General features: G+C 39.8%; 1 protein-coding gene across 1 annotated transcript; it reads left to right on the forward strand.

Annotated features, from left to right (window-relative positions):
• Positions 1–13947: 13947 nt before the first annotated feature.
• Positions 13948–20044, forward strand: LOC124256923 (WAP four-disulfide core domain protein 3-like). Its single transcript, XM_046690894.1, has 7 exons — positions 13948–14074; positions 15210–15233; positions 15429–15530; positions 16150–16212; positions 18328–18429; positions 19139–19219; positions 19854–20044. Exons 1-7 carry the CDS (start codon positions 14029–14031, stop codon positions 19994–19996), a joined length of 561 nt encoding a protein of 186 aa, XP_046546850.1. The 5' UTR covers positions 13948–14028; the 3' UTR covers positions 19997–20044.
• Positions 20045–21258: the final 1214 nt, after the last annotated feature.

The following is a 21258-nucleotide window of genomic DNA, read 5'->3' on the forward strand; positions in this document are numbered from 1 at the left end:
CACTAGTCAAATGATTATAATTTCATTTTATGAAAATACTTATACAATGTGTTTCGTATACGAGGAGAATTCCTTTGATACGCATGTGTGTACTTACATATTGATATTAATGTACCGTATTATGGATCAACTAGGCTTGAAAACAATAAACAATTGACTTGAATTGAATAATCAGATGACAACAGCATATCTGTCACATTCAAACCCACCCAGATACTCCCCAACCTTATCCAAATCTGAGTCGTTTATAATGTTAACAGTTAACCTGTTTATAGTTTGTTTTACACCAATATACTCCACGTTCTAGCTGTTCGTGTCGAATGTATTACGTATCCAGCAATATAGCCCTCTTGAATACCCGATGTATTAAATCAGATTCACAAATATAGTCATTTTATTGGATATACGTGATGCGTGTGGAATAAATAACTACCACAAGTTTACAAAACGTTGTAATATATTAATACCTTGAAATGTTTACGACTCTTTAAAATCTGAAGTAACCTGACCTCTGTCAGTTAATTGTTGAGATGTTATAAATTGGTAATCTGTGGACAGGTTTTATGTGAAAGCTGGTTAGGCCGTAAATATAAGTAGTTGTAATGGTTATTATTATAACAATAAACATAACAATAAACATAACAGTTATTGCTCGCAGTGTGTGCATAGTCTAAAACCTACAAACAAATTGTACTCGTGTATCTAAGACAAGATAACGCTGTGAAAATATTGTTGCTATAATAACGTAATGGCGAAGCCTTAGACTAACGAACGCTTTCAAGGGTTGGGATATTAAACTGGCACGCATGTGGGAACGTCGTTTTCGCATAAGAAACACTCCCGCGTGACAACACACACTCCATAGTCTGTCATACCATACACGACGGGGATATATCTATTCAGGAATATCGCAAGACGTATTTGAATTCACGACATTAGTCGGGTAATCGTTATTCTCAAACATTCCAGTGTCATAAACCTATCAGAGAGAAAATACTCAGTGAATTGCCATGAATTTTCATCCATTACTAAACTTGTCAAGAATTTCAATGTGACATTCATTATTTCATAGTTTTCCTTTTGTCGCTGAGACCATATGTGTGTATTTAGGGACGTGTCAACATTGTTGGTCCAAAACGTCTGAGGCCGCCGTTTTGACGACACATGCCATTGAAAAATGGCGGCAAATATTGAATGAAATATGATAGCTATACTATGACAGAAACACCCAAGCATTGTTGCTAATCACTTATATTTGAAAAGACTGGATGTTTACCAGGACCACTCGATTGCTCAGGATTACGAAAACGCTTTATCCCAGTCACGTGTGCCACTGCTGAGCTGGGTCTGAAAAAAGTCGGATTCTGGCCTCTATTACTAGGAACCCAACCTGTTGTCAAAGAAAAGAATAATTCGTGGGCGTTTATATGTTCGCCAGGTAATATCAAAACATCCATGTATACTACATTCACGTAGACATATGTACAGATTATGAAATGTATTCCAAACTTTGGGTAGCAATATATTTAAGCTCGCGGAAACTGTTTTAACTCAGAATTTTGAGAAAAGAAAAGTCATTTATTTGTGATTGTTCAGTTTAATCAACTTTAAAATACCAGTTTAACGTATGAAAACATCTAATACACACCAATTATCCACTGAACCACAAAATACACATTGCCTATACATTGTGTACACCTTGCAACAATGCCATTCACTACCCTTTGCATTTCTATCCCATGTATCAAAATGTATCTTAAGGAAATATATTTACATGGCATCGATCTGATTTTGTGAATATACACCAGTTGAAAGCTAATTCTAAGTATCCAGTATTTTCCTTTAGATGATCGCAACAACTGAGTCAAATCGCAGAAAGACGATGATAAAATAAAAATAGTTTAATAGTCCTTAACCATTGTCATCTTAGGCGCTACCAACAGATCAATTCTTTCTGTTATCTGTTTATTATGAGCATGACATACAAAAACAAGTACGTTTCGTTGAACACAACTTTTAAAACAAGGTCTGCTTTATATAGTGTTATAGGGTAAGTGGTAATTAATCCTTTCCAGGTGTGTATTTAAATATGTATTCTTTACGCTTCAGACTTCCCGTCACTTGACCACTAGAGTGACGCACGCCACCTGTCCGGTAGGATACGCTCACCTGGTGTCAATACCGCTTCGTAAACCCATGCTAATGGTATAGCTGTAATCATATAATGCACTCTGCTTTTAGGAGTTTTTTTTATTGTGGAAACGTATTGTCGCTCTTGTTTACCTAAAAGTATTACGTGTTTATCGATTTAAAGGGGCAAAACCGTTTTCATATAGAAATCACTGCAAAAAAGGTTCATTTTGAAATTTCCTAATTGTATACCTTAAGTTAGTTATTTAAATTCTGTAAATATTTACAAAGGACCGCCACATAGCTGGATGATTGCTGAGTGCTGAGTTAAACAACAAACAAACAAACAAACAAAGGCCACATGTTTTAACCACAACACGTGCAAACCGCTCCCACACAAGAGAAGCCTGTACCTGTATTATAAAATGCGTCCTTTCTAAGGTTGCTTCTATTCAAAGCATGCAAACCCTCTTTTTTCAACCGTTACATTTTATGTGTTAACGCCTGTGGCCTTGAGATGCTGAATAAACGTCTGGGTCCCGATCCACAAAGCGTTCGTAGCGCATCGACATTCGTAAGCCTATGGTAAACTATAGAGTTACGACAGGCCGTAACGTTACGAACGCTGTGTGGGTCGAGACCCTGAAACGTAAGGTGCATTAAGCGACTGGGCACCCTTTACGCCCGAGTTACTTACAAGAATATCATTATCTTGAAGTCAGATTCGAACAGAACATCATCGGCCTAACATGGCGCGAATCCATTGACAATCAAGGGAGACAACTCAAGGCAAGCAAACAGTAACGCCTAATGATTGGGGAGGCCATTTCTAACCCAATAAATTTCATCTCATGTCATTTCCCCCGTTCCCCGTGAGATCACGTCGTACGTCTACACTCAATAATCAACATGGTTATAACAAGTAATAACTTTACTAAGATTTACCAACCCGGGCCCCCATCCACAAAGCGTTCGCCGGCGGTTACACTACGTCATTCGTAAGGCTGCGGTGAACTATATTGTGACGATAGCTCGTAACGTTACGAACACTTCGTGAATCCCGACCCTGCTCCTTTTGCCATTGTGACAAGAAACATATGAAAGGGTGTTAAGTTTCAGCTCAATTTTATTGGGTATAAATGTTTCATTCAACACCTTACTATCATTTGACAACAGTCTTTCTGATAACCGTTCACAATTTACCATAATATCAACTTTCATGTAGCAAATGTAAATAATATGAAAACAAAAATCAATTTCAAGGCTAAAGAATCTTTTAACATACATGGTGGTAGTTGTAGTTTAGAAAGACTGACTGAATAATTTGTTTATATTATGCATTCTACTGTCTCAAAATATATGAACAAATTTTAAAAAATATAAAATTGAAAAACAAATCATGACAACAGAATCGTTTAAGCATTCAGATGGTTATCGTTGTAGTTGCGGAATACTGCCAGAATGTGCATCTTAATGTCTTAAAATCCACGCAACCCTTTCTCATGAGAAAAACCTTCCACGAGATTAACCGTTATATCGTGGGGCTGTGACTTGACAGCCTTGTGTGGACGCACCCATGCCAACATGCAATCCTATGTTGTGAAGTGACAATGCCCGATCGCAATTTACATGCAAAGTTTATCTTATTGCCAAAAATATTGGACAGATATGAGCGAATTATTGGTTTCAGAGATCGAATATCGTGAATATTAGAGTTATTAGTTGTTCCTGGATGAAGAATTATCAAAACAAGTCATTTTCTGCAAAATTAATATACCGTCATTTATTAAGTGGAAACGTCGACAAGGCTCATTTTGCATTTAGTCTGAAACAGTCTCATAAACTGGGACAAAGAGAAGGTTGACTACTTCTTTGACAGTGTATTTACACAGAGTCATTAGCGAAGACTTTTGTCGGCAATGTCTAGGATTGAGGTCTCTCAATAGGGAGGCCATGTTAAATGCTTTATTCTATTAATCTTTTGTAAACCCCCTGTCGCCATAAGCTCCTGTTAATAATAGTGTCAGACTCGACAAATCGATGAGGTCAATGCGAAATAAACGAACCTGCCTTCATTCAAATGTTCCTTGCCGAGAAATTGGAGAATCTTTTTGAAATCAGCCAGCGCGGGTGACTACACCAAGAGCTATGAGATCAATTAAACTTTCGTCATTCAAACATCTAGATTTGTCACGATAATCCGGGTATTCATTCCCCGGATTATCCTCGTCAAGGATAATCCATAAAGTTTACGATCTCTTAGGACTCCTCGAATTAAGCTCGTCCATCAGATCCGTGTTGCTTTCTCTGTAAAGTTTCATGCGATACAGATAGCCTTGTTCTGAGCAGGCAACACTTCCTTATATTCTAAATCTATCCAGTGAAGAAACGATTTGTAGTTGTTTCTGTAATAAATGTGATATAATCCTTTAATTGCGTCTTTATACTCCGATATTTAAGACCCTTTTAGGTATAATGCTTTACATGGCGTGGGATTGTGCAAATATATGACCATTAAAGCCCTTCTTAGAAGCCATAAAATGCAACATAAAGATTTTTGGCCCTACTTCTTTTCATTTTTTTAAAGGAACATGTCTTAACGTTAGTGTTTGTGGAAGATAAATTGTCCGCAACTTCAAACAGAATTACCGATAGTTGAAATGGAGATGACTTATCTAGGTATCTAGGTATTGGTAATCCATTTGTCCAGTACCAGTGGGTGTGGTCCAAACAACTGCTGCCAGATAGCTCGACGGCGTAGAAACCGCTCGCTGTAAATATAATACCTCACATCCGATCTTTGAGGGTCGCCAGGAAGGTATTCACTTGCTTTGAGTCTTTTAATTGGTGTTTGTCATTGCGTCTAACACGTCGCATATTGTTCATCAAACCTATAACGGGTACTGAACAGGTGTTAGACAGGGAGTTCCACTCAGACCCTTCTTTTTCCTATATCAATAAAACAAGATATAGCTTGTGATGTAGTAATGACATATTTGTGCATAGTGTATAGATTTTGCTGCTTAAACATCCTGGACTGTTTGGATATATATCTGGAGAAATTCCTTATTGCATGATTGTTCCTTTTTGCATTACGGTTACCAAGTATCAAGAGTTTGGTTTTGTGCTACTAGAGCACCGTTGCCTAACTATATGTAGGTATGGTCCTGGGACGCCTAGAAACATTTGTTTAGAAGAACCGATGTGAGAATGTGAGAATGTGACTAAATAAACATACAGTATTTATGCAATCGATTCATTTCAACTGAGAAAAAGTTAATAAATGTGACAGTGTTTAACTAAATCACTGTCTAAACGTGTGTTTAAAAATCTAAAATTTGGTAGTCGGTTTTAATGTGAGAGGAAATTACACGTAGTGCAGTTCTTATGTATGTTATAATTTGGTGAGACGCGGTGAGTGATGTGATAGAGGACGAAATAGGTTTTACGTTGTGTTCAATATTATCGCACTTACATACTTGCTCTTGTGTACGTGCGTGCGTGTGTGCCAGTTTCATTGCACCCCCACCACCCCCAGTAAGATATCGCATGCCGCACTTCACTCCTTTGTATCCTCTTAATTCCAAGCACAAGGCAGAGCAACAACAAGTACCACGTTTTAACATTTCATTGTGTATCGGGGTTGGGGATCGGACCACAGTCCTTGCACTCTCGTGGCAACGCTCCATCCACTAGACCACTGAGGTGCCGGGTAGAAACACGTAGATTCAGAGAGTAGATCTGTGTTTATGCATACTGATGCGTGTGTTTTGATGCGATATCCACTTTATGTACACATCAAACGTTTTTGGTATTTTTAAAATATGTTTGGTAGTTGCTCCGGTGTATGGAGTACATATTGATGTGTTGTTGTTTTTAAATCAATAACAATCCAAAATATTTTTGTTAACAATGTAAACTTGTCACGAAATACATCTCTCCTTTAACATTCGCGCCTGCCTCAACGTGATAAGAATTAAATAGATGAATATTAAAATTGACGGTTGGTTATAGCACGTTCGTTTTTCTTTATTCTGTATTCTGTATTCAGAATAACACAACGTGCAATATTTATCTGACATGATTATGTCACACTGGTTTCTGGCGTGGTGTGAAGTGTCAAACAGTTCACGTGCACATGTAACAAAAATAATTGTCACAACCAGTTAAAGAACATGCTACTTACACACTGCACGTGCATTAATACACTGATGTGTGAGGTGTGTTTGTTTTCCTCTCAAAGCACGTGCACGCATGTAAATTTCATTCTATTCGCAGTTTTAGAGGGTTTATGCTATAAATCCTAGTTCACCACAACCACGAGCTTCTGTATAATAGCCTGCAGATCGTGCTGCTGGGCTGTCTACGTTGTGAGGTACTTTTCAAATGTGCACGAGCTTCGCGTGGGGTATATTATTAATGCCACGACTTGCATGTAAATTTGATAACAGCACGTACAGATTGAGCGAAGTTGATGTATTCGAAGTCGCTGTAAAAACATGTGAAAGTGTGATTATACATTTGTTGAATAAAAATGTATATCCTTCCAACATCTTATTTTTTGGAACGAGCTCGAGATTGCTGTGGTCGCATCATTAAAAGGGATGCTATATAAACTTTTACAATGCCCATTTTCATAGAATGCAATCTTGTGAAATCACGTTTATTCCGTATGCTGAAGTTCCAAATCAAATACCAAAGTCGGAATTAATTAATTACATGTATTATAATTGAGTAATACGTGTCTGTGTGCGTGTGCGTGCGTGCGCGCGTGTGTGTATTATGTGGTCTCTGGTCTGACTAAGACTAAGTATGTCTGCTGTGTGTGTCTGTGTCTGAGAGAGAGAGAGACTGAGTGTGCGTGTGTGTCTGTCTGTCTCTCTGTGTCCGAGAGAGACAGTGTATGTGTGTGCGTGCGTGTGTGTCTGTGCGCTTGTGTGTGTCTGTGTCTGAGGGAGAGAGAGACTGACTGTGTTTGTGTGTGAGAGACTGAATGTGTGTGTGTGTGTGTGTGGGGTGTATCTGATCCATACCCCGTGAATTCTTCTTGGCGTACTGGACACATACGCACATTTATATGAATACTCTGCGTGCGTGCGTGCGTGCGTGCGTGTAAACTCTCATGGCATAACCGCGGTCCGTGTTACCCTGCCCGGAACTCTACACGCAACAAGAAGAGGTAGGTCCAGAGTAACTAAGTGACCTAGCGCTATAATCCGGCTGAAATTGTACTAGTACAAGCAGCTTCACGGTTATCGCTATAAATTGATATATTATTTGTTCGGGGTATTTTGTTCCATCTCACCTCACCTAATCTCACCAGACATAACAGTCCGGAGAAGGGTATACCTTTGTCCAGATTAGCAAGGTTGTAACTGTACAATATATTCCTACGTGTCATCGCTATCAAGACAACTAACAACAAGCACCTCGGCGATTCTCCCAACACCACTCTTATGTTGTATATGTAGGAGTTCTAAAACACGCCTTAGATAACGAATTCACAATTAAACATCTCTTAAACAATACAGTTACTCGTCAAAAGGAAACGCATTCATGAAAAGCTCACAACTCTATTTATTCAACACCTTCCGTCCGCCCACCAAATAAGTAAACACGATTCCTGGGTCACAGATATTTTGTCTATTATCCACTTCTCACTGTAAACATCATAATAAGCATTTCATATTAAAATACCTCGTCTTCGGCGCGCAAAGCACCCTTAAGTATGATAGTTGAAATCGGGTGGCTTGACGCCATCGCTGGTGACAATGGACCAGACACGAACAGCCTTAGAACTGTCAATAATGTCTCGGGTACGACGACAAGATCGTGAAACTATTGGTCCTAATTTGAAAATATGACCAGTCTGGGGTCGCTCAGACTGGACGGGTAGCTGAAGTGACCAACCATAGTGGACACTTCACGAATTAATTGCCCGTGCATGGTGTAGCCTGTCTGTCCTTCTGTCGGCCTAATATCAAGGCAAATACATACCGCTGTCGTCTAAAGTGATGGCTGGTATAACGGTTGATACTGGGTGGGGCGGTGCAATTAAGTGTGGTTTTAGGGTTCCCTTTATGACGGTTTCTTCATATTATGTTTGTGAAGAATTACAGGGATTTATCGAAAAAGGGTTTTAAACATATTGCAGGAGTTATATGGGTGTGGTGTGTTGAGACAGGTTCTTGTGTCTTGTACAACGGTCGATATGGCCATTATTGGCAGGTCGCAAATCGAACCACACAGTAATCGTTTCATGTGTTCAGTTACTAATTCAGTCAGTATGTCAGTCGTTCGTTCATTCATTCACTCATTCGAACTAACATGTCGGGATTAACATTAAAATATAAATATATTTTAGTATATGTTTCATATAATTAATTAAAATATATTCAATGTATTTTACGGCGTCAGTTCATTAGTAACGATATCATGCATTTGTATGATAAGTCATTATTGACATACTAGTACATGTATATTGTGATAACTGTCACTGTCACCTAGTGGTTAAAGCGTTAGCTCGTAACGCCGAAGACCCGGGTTCGATTCCCCACATGGGTACCATGTGTGAAGCCTATTTCTGGCGTCCCCCGCCGTGATATTGCTGGAATATTGCTGAAAGGGGCCTTAAGCCATACTCACTCACTCACTCACTCACTCATTCACTGTCACTGTCACCCATCGGGCACTATTATCTATATCATTGATATTCAAATATCTACGGAAACGAAATTTCAGCATTTTTTGTAAAGTAGTGTTAAATATTTATTGGTAAATGTCTTGTGATATTCCCATGTGGGTTCATGGTTAGAACAAGCCGTAGAAACCTATGATTGCAGTACGAGGTGGTCAAATAGAGGGCTTAATTTAGTTAATTGCGTGGACGTTGTTCATAACATCAATCATTAGTTTGTCTGGTGAGTTGATTAAAGACGTGTTTTCGTGCGGCGTTAAACAACATTCAGTCATTTAATAATGTCGCACACCCCTTTAACACTGGTGTATGTATTGCACGCAATAATGTAACTATTGTTATGTTTTACATAACATACAAAATGCAGCAGAGAGGGTTCGGGTGATCCTGGCACAGCCAGGCTGGTAAGGCTCATCATCAGCTCAGGGCCCTTGCAACCCTCTACACGCAGCCCAGACAGTGAGTGGGACTTCTCCCAGGAAACGCTGCCAAGTCCAACCCAGCAAGAACTTTCCGGAGAATATGTAGACTCCCCAACACTGCAGCCTTCTAGCCTTACCCAGAGTGTCAGAAGGGCATATATACTCATGCCAGTATAGGTTGTCACCCCCTTCATGAGTATATATTGTTGTTGTTGTTGTTGTTGTTGTTGTTGTTATTATTTTTATTATGTCTCATTGTAAGCCACACGAGAACTCTATTGTAATGCATCTTCAAGGAAAAAAACGAACATGACTTATACGTATTACTGAAACTTCACATATAGTTGATATTGCTAATGTTAAGAACCCACTCATCCGATGGTAGGTGACCAGATAGTGGACACCCGAACACGTGCAGACACCTAGTTGCGGGTATAGTCATGTGCAGTGTCATTGGACAAACTGCTGTGATTATGTGTCCCAGTTCACCCAGCTGCAAATGGGTACCTTGTGATGATGAGGGTGTGTGATAACTCCCCAGGGAGAAAAGAATGCCAAAAAAAACCAACCATCCGTTGATCAAGGGAACACTCCAACGCCTTGAGCATGGACTAGTTGCGTGGTTATGTGCGCTATATAAAATATCCTATAAAACAATACCGGAATATGTTGGGTTTCCCATCAAAGTAAAAGAAGTATCGCACATTTTTGAGACAAATTCCTATCCTTAATCCGAAGAAATGTCGGTCACCAACCCAAACACACACACACACACACCCACACACACACACCATATCCCCTACCCCCACCCCAACCCCAGCTGGCACCCGTGAAGGTTAGAGCTGATCTTCAGTAACCCATACTTCTCGTAAGAGGCGGGGCGGTGGGGTAACCTAATGGTTAAAGTGTTGGCTCGTCACGCCGAAGACCCGGGTTCGTTTCCCCACACGGGTACAATGTGTGAAGCCCATTTCTGGTGTCCCCCGCCGTGAAATTGCTGGAATATGGCTAAAATCGGTGTAAAACCAAACTCAGTCAGTCAGTCAGTCATAAGAGGTGACAAACGGGATCGGGTGGTCAGGCTCGCTGACTTGGCTGACACATGTCATTGTATCCCAATTGCGTAGATCGATGCTCGTGCTGTTGATCCCTGGATTGTCTGGTCCAGACTCGATTAATTACAGACCGCCGCCATATAGCTGGAATATTGCTGAGTGCGGCGTTAAACAACTAAGGAGAAGGGTCGTAATTCTATCAGTAACATACAGGAATATATCATCCATTACTTATACCCCATGCCAACCCCCAAGACTCGGTTATACCTACAATTTACATTCCAGACACAAGAACACTTCTCCATAAGCTCTTCCAGTCGACATAACATCGAGAAATATAGCAAGAAAGGTCGAGCACAACTACTTCACAATCTATAGAAATTCTTCATATGAACATATAAATTGTCAAAATGTACCCACAGATTGCCATAATGTAGATATACGAGTTGTTATGACATTGACAAAGCCGTTGACATCGCTCTTGATTTCGAGATATACTCATGTAGATAAGAAACGCTCTGATATTAACTTTCTCGGCGGTGAAGCAGTATTGTCATAAATGCCACGGTTTCAGTGAAGACTAATTTATGACGACTAAAATATCCCTATCATTTTCAAGTGAGCTTGATAATTGTGTGTTTGTACTTCTATGTGATGTTAATGTTGCGAGGGCAAGAGTTTTTGCTGTGTCTAGGGTTCATGTGATAGTCTGTATGGCGACAATAAGTGGTGTTTAAGACACGGTGTCAAATTTCACGAGGCATTGAAAGACGTACGTGATTATTAAATCTTGAATAATGAGAATAATGTGTTTGTTATTTAGCGTGTCATGTTGTATTACTACAAGCTAAAAGCATATGGTTTGTTTCAGTTGGTTTTATATTTCATCATTGTGAAAAGTTTTGAAATACTTGTTATAAGTGAAAGTTTATTCTATTTTGTCGTTGTAAAATCTTTATCTTTCTTCTGGATGATATACAATGGGTTTGTCAACGCAATATCGACTGCTCAGCGCGAGATGGACTCTGTACATACAGGTAGAGTGCATATCTTCAGTTACGCATGCTTGTATTACCATAATGATTTTGTGAAACGGAATATTGTCACACTGGAACACTTTAACCGATTTTATGTGAGTATTGATAATAAGCTGTTCATGTCGTACACAACAAAAAGGAGAATAGCATATTCATGACGGTGCTTACAAATGAAATAAACAAGACGAGAAGTGGTTGTTCGATGATGTCGAATGTTGTTGTTGTTGATGACGATGATGTACGTTTCTAAATGCTAGTGAATAAAAATATCACATATCATGGAATATAAAAACACTATTTCGTCACCAAACAATACTTTAAAATGTTTACAAAATAGTTTGCTTTGTAGGATGATATATACTCATGCCAATAATGGTTGTCACGACCCTCCCCACCCCAACCCCACCCCACACTCTCACACCCCACACCCCTCTCCAATAAAAAAAAATTGAAGGGGGTGACAACCATTATTGGCATGAGTATATAAAGCCCTTTCAGACTGAATTTCGCATAGATACCGCTTGAAAGTGGTATCCGTGCTAAACACCTCATGGAAAAATTAGTGTTGTTTGAACATGAGTGTTGAAATACCTACATACATGCACTAAACCTACATACATACATAAACAGTGCGACTTTGTTATCCGGACCGGGGCGCGACAGATCTTGTCGAATTCGTCCGGATAAGCAGGGTTCCAGATTAAGAAAATATAGGTATATAGCAATGCCTTTTATAGATATGTATACGTTCATAACAGCAAATCTCCTGACAGTAAGAGGAGGATCCGGACTCGAGGGGTTCAACAGTATAAACATGTTTACCTACCACAAACAGAACCGTTCAGAGATAATGTTGTGTGACAGATAATGTAACCGAAAATATGATTAACACTTAAGATAACGGTACATATCTAGGTTACAGGTTGTAATGCTGTTTAATCTTCAGAAACTACACTGACTTAAACCTTAATACCTTCTGGCTCCCGTTAGCATTGATCTAAATGTCTGTGTCTGGTGCGAGTAAACTAGATCTGTTTTAAGTAGTAAGTCAGTGATTATGGCTTTTCGTCGCTTTAAACAATATTATAGCAATATGTTTACATTAGTTCAGTAATATGTTGTCAATATTTCAGCATCCACAGAGCGAGACGCACTGCATCCATGGGGAGAATCGAACCCAATTCTTCGGCGTGACGGACGAACACTTTGACCGCTAGACTACTGCTATCAATCTATAAATAAACGTTGTAGTGTGAACCATATTTTGTCGATGGAAAAGGAAAAGAATGACCACTCATAAATTTTATTTGTTCATGTTGTTTTGTTTTGTTTGTCATGTTTTGGGTTTTTTTGGTTTTTCTTCTTTACTTTTTCCTTTTCTTTTTTTAAATTATTTTGTTTGTTCTGGTTTTTGGGGGGTTTGGTTGTTTCTTTTATGTTTTGTTTGTTTGTTTAGTTGTTGTTGTTTTTTGTTTTTGGGGTTTGTTTTTTTGGGTTTTTTTGTTAAGGGGGCGTCTGTCGTTTATTTGGGGGGATGGATGTACGTTGTTTGAAGAATACCACACAAACATAACTGTTATGATTATTATTATTGTCGATATTGTAGCAAACAATTAATTTGCTCCTCACCCAAAAACCTATCATGGTTCGGATGACCTTTTACTGATTTTCTATACCTTATGATGACAAATTCCATAAATACAATAATATGACCATTCCTTTGGCGACGGCAAGTACTAATATTATCACAATGTCTTAGACACCCTCAGTTAACTTCACTTATGATGTGATTCTCTGTGTTCAAGCAGCACCTGAAGCGTTTGTGTTTCACGCGCATAGAACATATTTTACGAACGCTTCTATCAATGAATACACAGTGATCCACGCTTTCAGAGTGAGGCACAAATCGCCAGCACACAAAGTCAGCGATCTAACCCACTCCGCCATCGGGGCTTCTACGAAAACATGTACTTTGTGTATCTCTCTGACAAGCGTTGATGGTAAGGCTCGTTGACTTGGTTGACACATGTCATCGTATCCCTATTGCGTAGATCGATGCTCATACTGTTGATCACTGGATTGTCTGGTCCAGACTCAACTATTTACAGACCGCCTCCATATCGATGGAATATTGTTGAGTGCGGCGTAAAACTAAACTAATTCACCTTTCTCTACGTATCGGTGATATAAGAGACTTTCATGAAACTAATTTCAATGCCATATGTGTTTATTTCCCCAAAATAATGAAAGATGCAATTTCGAAAAGCATGAAAATACAGAAGGGGTGTGCATATATTTTTGCAAGCGATATGATATAAAGCAAAAATGTGAAATACACTCAAACACCTTTGTGTCGAACTTACGGTTGTATCGAAGTAAATGTGTGGTCCCTTTACAATATGTCTAAATTATATATTCATAAATTCTTCTATAGTTTCGAATTTTGGATAAATCGAGGTACTTACACGTGTCCTTTCATCTTGGCACAATGGTTTGTTTCACTTTTAAATATTTGAAACTTGGAATACAATCATTTATTTACTTACAAATGAAATTTATTTTACTTTTCGAATCTCTGTCAAGTACATTCTGTTCGTTTAATTAGGTTGGATGATCGCGACATATATCTGCGGCCGCACCTTTTGTTTGATAAGGCTTGCACGACACAAGTGGTCTCAGATATCACCATGAAGTCGGTCGTGTGCTTTGGTCTTTTCGTCGTGGCGGTTTCGGGTATTGTATTTTATGGCAGTTTTAGGTCCTGACAAAATACCGTTAGTCTGATACTGCCAGGAACGATAATGTGTTGACCAATTGGCATTTACTTAATAACTGTTATTAACATTTACATGACGACGAAACAGAGTGACCTAATTAATGCAATGTACGCTTTACTCATAGTGACATTACACTATTCAGTTACTGACATTATTCAGTTACTGTTAGTATTACAAACACGATCACAGAAACTCAGAAACCGCGAATCTGCCATGTTGTGGAATTTCTAGAATTTAAACGTGTATGTGTTTTTAGGTTAATTAATTAGGGAAAATGGTGTACATATTTCGCCACCCATTAGAGGTGTATTAATCGTGTAAATAGAGATTTCGGATCCCCAGTATTTCTGACATGTCATCAGAGAATCCCCTTTGGTTTAGAATAGACACACAATAACGTAAGCTTATCCTTAGAGGCAGTCATATGGTGAGTGAGTGAGTTTAGTTTTACGCTGCTTTTAGCAATATTCCAGCAATATCACAGCAGGGGACACCCGAAATGGGCTTCACACATTGTACCCATGTGGTGAATAGAACCTGAGTCTTCAGAGTGACGAGCGAACACTTTAACCAATAGGCTAGCATACCGTCCCGGCAGCCATACGGAGCTGGCGGTGAAGCTCGGTGACATGGGTAATAGAAGAAGTGGACCGATGCTCATAATATCGACTACTGGATTGTTCGGTCTAGACTCGAGTGAGTGAGGGAGTGTTTAATCTTAAGTCGCTTTCAGCAATATTCCAGCAATATCACGGCGGGGCAAACCGAAAATTGGATTCACACATTATATCGTGGGGAATCAAACCAGGGTCTTAGGCGTGACGGGCGAACGCTTTAGCCACTAGGCTACCCCACGGCCCCGGGCTAAACTCGAATATTTACAGGCTGTCGTCTTACAGATGCAATATTACCGTGTTAAACAACAAACAAACAAACGTAAGGGAATGCTGAGATAACGATCATTTGGTCAACTGGTTAAATTCAGTGTCATCCTGCTCCAGTTAAAGGGTGCTCATTATATCAATCACTAATTTGTCTGATCTATATTCGACTGTTTACACGTCTTATTGCTTGCGTTTTATTTCTTGCAGCCTCGCCCGCTCTGGTTAGTCTGCGTAAGTGTTTTCTTTTACTACTTCTATTTCAAGAAGGAAAATTTCTCATAGAAGTTCAGTTCTAAATATTTTAAACCAAAAACAAGCTTTGCTCATACCAACTTTCAGATTAGCGTTATTATTTTTTAAGTCAGTTTTTTTATTTAATCAACAGCAATATTGCTTGTGTAGTAATAACGACCACTTGTTTTATAGGGGCAAGGGAATCGTCCAGTTGCCCCCCATCTTCTGGATTAGGAGGTGCTTGTGTCTTCATCAAAGGCATCAACTGCATCACCGACAGCGAGTGTTCTGATGGTAGGTCTTGAGCTTCTCTATTCTAAGCTAGAGCTCGGTCGCCAGTCGTTTTGCTGTGCAGAGTTGCGTCCCTTAGATGAAACAGAGGCCAATGCCATTCGTGACCAACTCGTGTTATTCCGGGACAAGCCGAATAGCGATCTTCTTGGGGGTTACGGAAAGGGGCGAGTGGTGACGAATGAGGCCAATGATCATGGGTTCGAATCCCGGTTGCCCTGATCATGTTTATAGATTTGAAAACATGACTGTTAAACCCAATCCACTCACTCTTTACCATGCTAGCGTTGGTTTTATTATCTAAGTCATTGTTGCTTGTACATTTAACGTGCCAAAACAGCTTCTACATTTATTTATTTATTTAAGAAACAGCTTTACGAGGAAGCGAAGGATACTTTCTTAGTGATGTTTCATAGTTCATCATTATTTAAATGAGCTGTTAATGTATGGGTGATCAGTAGTGCTCATACATATCTCATTGATAATAATTATTTTATTTGTCATTAATGTATCGGTATATTGTTTAATGAAATACAATCTTTATGTTTTGCACATGAAATATGGATGATAAATTCAATGTATAATTAAGCGACCTTGCAACAAGTTATCTCTTTCTGTACAGGTAAAGTGTGCTGCAGCGAGGGGTGCGGCAGTGTCTGCAAGGCCCCCCTCCACCTCCAGCCAGGTAACACCGTGTATTGGCTTTAACATAAAACTTCATACAATAGTCAAACAATCAACATGGCCTCACCGTGCTTAGCAGAAACCTCAACTGATGTTCAAAGGTTTCAACGTTTCATTGATCTGATCTGCTTGTTTATGGAATGAGTGCCCAATTTTTAAATATTACCCGTGAAGGTCCGGGTTAGAATGAACCTTCAGTAACCCATGCTTGTCGTAAGAGGCGACTAATGGGATCGGGTGGTCAGGCTCGCTGACTTGGTTGACACATGTCATCGGTTCCCAATCGCGCAGATCGATGCTCATGCTGTTGATCACTGGATTGTCTGGTCCAGATTCGATTATTTACAGACCGCCGCCATATAGCTGGAATATTGCTGAGTGCGGCGTAAAACTAAACTCACTCACTCACTTTTTACATATTGAAAAGGAAACATATACTATGTGGGAGATTGTAAGTGTTGTCTGTCGATGGAGTCACTAAAGGGGAGAAGAAAATGATCAGAAATAGAATATCAAATATCAAAAAGTGGTGAGGCAGACGGGTAGACTGTTCCATTTTTCTGCAGCTACATTTTCGAATGTTCTCTAGCCAAAAGTTGAGGTCTGATTTTTTGGAATGGTCAAAAGTTTTTGCTTAGGTGATCTCAGAGGTCTCAGGGGACGATAGATGTTGAGTAGTTCAGTGAAGTATGGTGGAGCAATTTTGTGAAAGCTCTTGTAGGCATACAGAAGGATTTTATAGTCAATGCGGAAAGAAACTGGCAACCAATGGAGCTCTTTCAGTACTGGGGAACTGTGGTCAAACTTTGACGCTCTGGATGTGATTCTGGCAGCAGTGTTCTGAAGGGTTTGAAGTCTTTTGATCTGTTTTTTAGTGGTGTTGGCAAGTAAGCACTTACAATAGCCTAATCGGGATAAGATAAGAGAAACAGTCAGTTTTTGTGCAGCAGGTCTGGTAAGGTATGGACGGATCTTTCCGATGTTTCTGAGATGATAGTTTGATAGTATGTTAAAGGGAGATAACTCTTGGCCAATTGTGATCCAAGCAGATTTGATTTGTGTCATCGAAAAGCCACGTTATGCCACGCCGATAGAATGCCTCATACATGACATACATCGGTGTATCTCGACCTAGACTGGAAGTGGTCAGCAAACGTATAGTATACAACACTATCTTTTTAAGATATATATGATGACATTCACTGTATCCATATGTGAAACTAGATCGTTTCAAAGACGAAGGAGTATTCATAGATATATTGTTCACAATATCCTGGTAATGCAGGTGATTTTGTATGAGGGATAGGATTTATATTTACTTACTCACCCTGTATACTTACTTACCCACCCTGTATATTTACTTACTCACCATGTATGGTCACTTTCCATGTATAGTTACTGACTCACCATGGTTACCTGCGCAACATGTGTGGCTGTTTACTCACCATTTACAGTTACTGATTGACCAAGAATGGCCATATACTCATAATGTACTGTTACATACGCACCATTTATGATTATTTGCTCACCATTTACAGTTACTGATTGACAATGTATGGTTACAAACTCACCATGTATGGCTTTATAACTCATAATGTACTGTTATATTCTCACCATTTATGATTATTTGCTCACCATTTACAGTTACTGATTGACAATGTATGGTTACAAACTCACCATGTATGGCTTTATAACTCATAATGTACTGTTATATACTCACCATTTATGATTATTTGCTCACCATTTACAGTTACTGATTGACAATGTATGGTAACAAACTCACCATGTATGGCTTTATAACTCATAATGTACTGTTATATTCTCACCATTTATGATTATTTGCTCACCATTTACAGTTACTGATTGACAATGTATGGTTACAAACTCACCATGTATGGCTTTATAACTCATAATGTACGGTTATATACTCACCATTTATGATTATTTGCTCACCATTTACAGTTACTGATTGACAATGTATGGTTACAAACTCACCATGTATGGCTATATAACTCATAGTGTACAGTTATATACTCACCATTGCATACTTATTAACTCACCGTGGATTGTTACATGTTATGAACTGTTATTTATTGCCTGTATGTCTGTCTTTCAGTGAAGCGCGCATCTGGCTCGTGTCCCGCCCCTTCTGGTATGATAAGTATTTGTCTTTTCGTCCCTGGCGTCAACTGTATCCAAGACAGCGAGTGTTCTGACGGTAGGTTTGTCTTAAAGGGTAGTCTGATCTTGTGTGATGTAGTTTGTAAATCCATTCTTATTTACTAGAGTGTGTGATTGACCCTGTCCAGAGTTGCTCCCCTTAGGGGTTCAAGCCCATGAATAATATTCCAGGTTTGACCAACATTACATTGGATCTTCCTCCCACAACAAACGTAGGCGAAGTCACATAATTAAGATTTGCAAGGGGAGTTGAATCAGACCAACTTATTCAATTTCTTTCTTTGTGCATATGATTTGAATAAATATTGGGGGAAAATATGTACAGGTTAATGTGGAGAAGTCCGTTGAATATTGGGACAGGTGAGTGAGTGAGTGAGGCCGGGTTCTCGCCGCTTTCAGCAATATTCCAGCAATATCATGGCAGGGGACACCAAGCATGGGCTGCACACATTGAACCCATGTGGGAAATCGAACCCGGGTGTTTGTCGTGACGAGCGAACGCTTTAACCACTAGGCTTCCCCATCGCCCGCACGAAAACGGAAAACGCCCGAAAACATATGCTCCGGCGATATGATCAAAGTTAGTCACAGAAAAACGTACATTTTTGTTGGTTTTTTTTGGTTCCAGATAAATGCACATACTTGACTACTATGCTTTGACAAAGCACAGTAACCGTTATATTTACCTAATGATTTAACAGAAATATGTGTGCCTCTTTACTAATGTAGCTTGTATCTATGTTCAGGCAAGCTGTGTTGCAGTGAAGGTTGTGGAAAGGAGTGCAAAGATCCAGTAACTCACGGTAAAAGGGAGGTAACTCACGCAGGTAAGTCTCCTCCAAAGAAAACTAAGGAAAAAGACTTTAAGCCACCCAAAAGAGTTAAGAATGAAATGAAAGGGAAATATCCTCTAAACTCGTTGAGGATAAACACAAGGTGGTAGTCATGGTCAAGTCTAAAATTCATGGCAGTCGTGATTTTCCCTTTGGCTGATTTGTTGTTTTCAGTCGCAATCAGCAATATTCCAGCTGTATGGCGGCGGTCTGTAAATAATCGAGTCTGAGCTAGAAAATACAGTGATCACCAGCATGAGCATCGATCTACGCATTTGAGAATCGATGACATTTGTCAACCAAGTCAGCGAGCCTGACCACCCGATCCCGTTAGTCGTCTCTTACGACAAGCATGGGTTACTGGAGATCAGTTCTAACCCGGATCTACACGGGTCTTTTCCCCTAGGACTTAAATAACGTGTATCACTCTGTAAGCTGGTACAGCCTGACCACTGGACGATTTGTCCGCAAGAACACTGAACGGGTGTCTAATAACCCAGAAACACATGACACTTTATGTTTCTTACAGATTTGTCTTATGTGGATTGGTGAGTCCAGCAGTTAAGGTGCTTGCTCGTCACACCGAAACTGAGGTTGAATTCCATGTTTCTCTTGCTTCTTCTCGAAGGTTCGTGCCCAAAGGCTGACCAGAACATGTTCGGGTTCTGCATATTCCGTCCTGGCATCAACTGTGTGAGTGATGACGAGTGTACAGCGGACAAGAAGTGCTGCCAAGAAGGTTGTGGAAGGGTCTGCAAGACGGCTGTTTAGATTCATGTTTGTTTAAAATCGTCAGCGGTAAAATTGGAATTTACCAAATCTAGCATTGTTACTTTGATTTTTAACACTAAGAGTGTAACGCTAAGCACTCTTTTCTTAAATAACTCAAAGATTGATTTCATTTAGATCAAATCGTGCAGCACAATCTCCATATATATCGGCTATCAACCTTACGCGCATATTGAAAGTTTAAATTGCCATATTCTGATCTGACAAAATACACCATCTTCTATATTTTGGAAATGAGACGACCACGAGAGCAAACATCAACAGAAGAGTGAGTGACTGAGTTTAGTTCTACGCCGCACTGAGAAATATTCTGGCTATTTGGCGGCGGTCTGTAAATGATCGAGTCTGGACCAGACAATCCAGTGATCAACGTCATGAGCATCGATCTACGCAATTGGGATAAGATGACATGTGTCAACGAAGTCGGCGAGCCTGACCACCCGATACCGTTAGTCTCCTGTTAGAACAAGCACGGGTTGGTGAAGACCAGTTCTAATCCGGATATCTACCTACCACTACGTAACACAAACTTGTTCGATACGAAGCTTTATATGTGAAGTTGAATCAGGGTCAAGGCAAAAGGTTACAGTGGGTATCGTTCCTGTCTGTTGCTGGGAGACCGCTGCTAGTCTCAGAATTGCTTAAATCGCTAAATAACCCTCTCTAATTCATTCTTTCGTTCTCTTTATCAGTCTCAATTTCTCTTCCTCTGTCACTCTACCTATCACCCCCACCCCCACAAATGCATTCCATTTTTAAAATCAACAGCTCATCCATTGTATTTTTGGGGTGAATGAGTATTGTTTTACGCCGCTTTTAGCAATATTCCAGCAATATCGCGGCGGGGGACACCGGGAATGGGCTTCACACGTTGTACCCACGTGGGGAATCGAACCTGGGTCTTCGGCGTGACGAGCAAACGCTTTAACCAAGAGGCTACCCCACCGTCCTTTGTATTTAGGTATGTGTAAACCCAAAAGCATATTGTTACGTGTGACGTTGAACTCTGAACCTTTCACATCAGCTTCAGAAATACGTTGCAGATTACCCAGCCTGTGATGTCACCACATCACGAGACATGTAACATGTGATCTACTGTTCGGGCCATTAGGTCGACATTAACGCCCAGCTGAGTGTTAATGTTGGCATTGATACTAACGTCAACTCTAGTTATAGAAACACCTCTATATACAAGCACTTGGAACGAACTTGGTGTGTTGGCCTAGTTACATCCCTCTCCTTTC

Source organism: Haliotis rubra, unplaced genomic scaffold (genome assembly GCF_003918875.1).
Source record: "Haliotis rubra isolate DU_JTF1 unplaced genomic scaffold, ASM391887v1 Scf643, whole genome shotgun sequence".
Lineage (NCBI taxonomy): Eukaryota > Metazoa > Mollusca > Gastropoda > Lepetellida > Haliotidae > Haliotis > Haliotis rubra.

What these genes read in the sequence shown, in the direction of transcription:
- LOC124256923 (XM_046690894.1), top strand. Translation starts at nt 14,029, where the DNA reads ATGAAGTCGGTCGTGTGCTTTGGTCTTTTCGTCGTGGCGGTTTCGG. An exon ending in GCCCGCTCTGGTTAGTCTGC is followed by an intron (nt 15,234 to 15,428) that starts GTAAGTGTTTTC and finishes CTTGTTTTATAG; the next exon opens with GGGCAAGGGAATCGTCCAGT. An exon ending in CGACAGCGAGTGTTCTGATG is followed by an intron (nt 15,531 to 16,149) that starts GTAGGTCTTGAG and finishes CTTTCTGTACAG; the next exon opens with GTAAAGTGTGCTGCAGCGAG.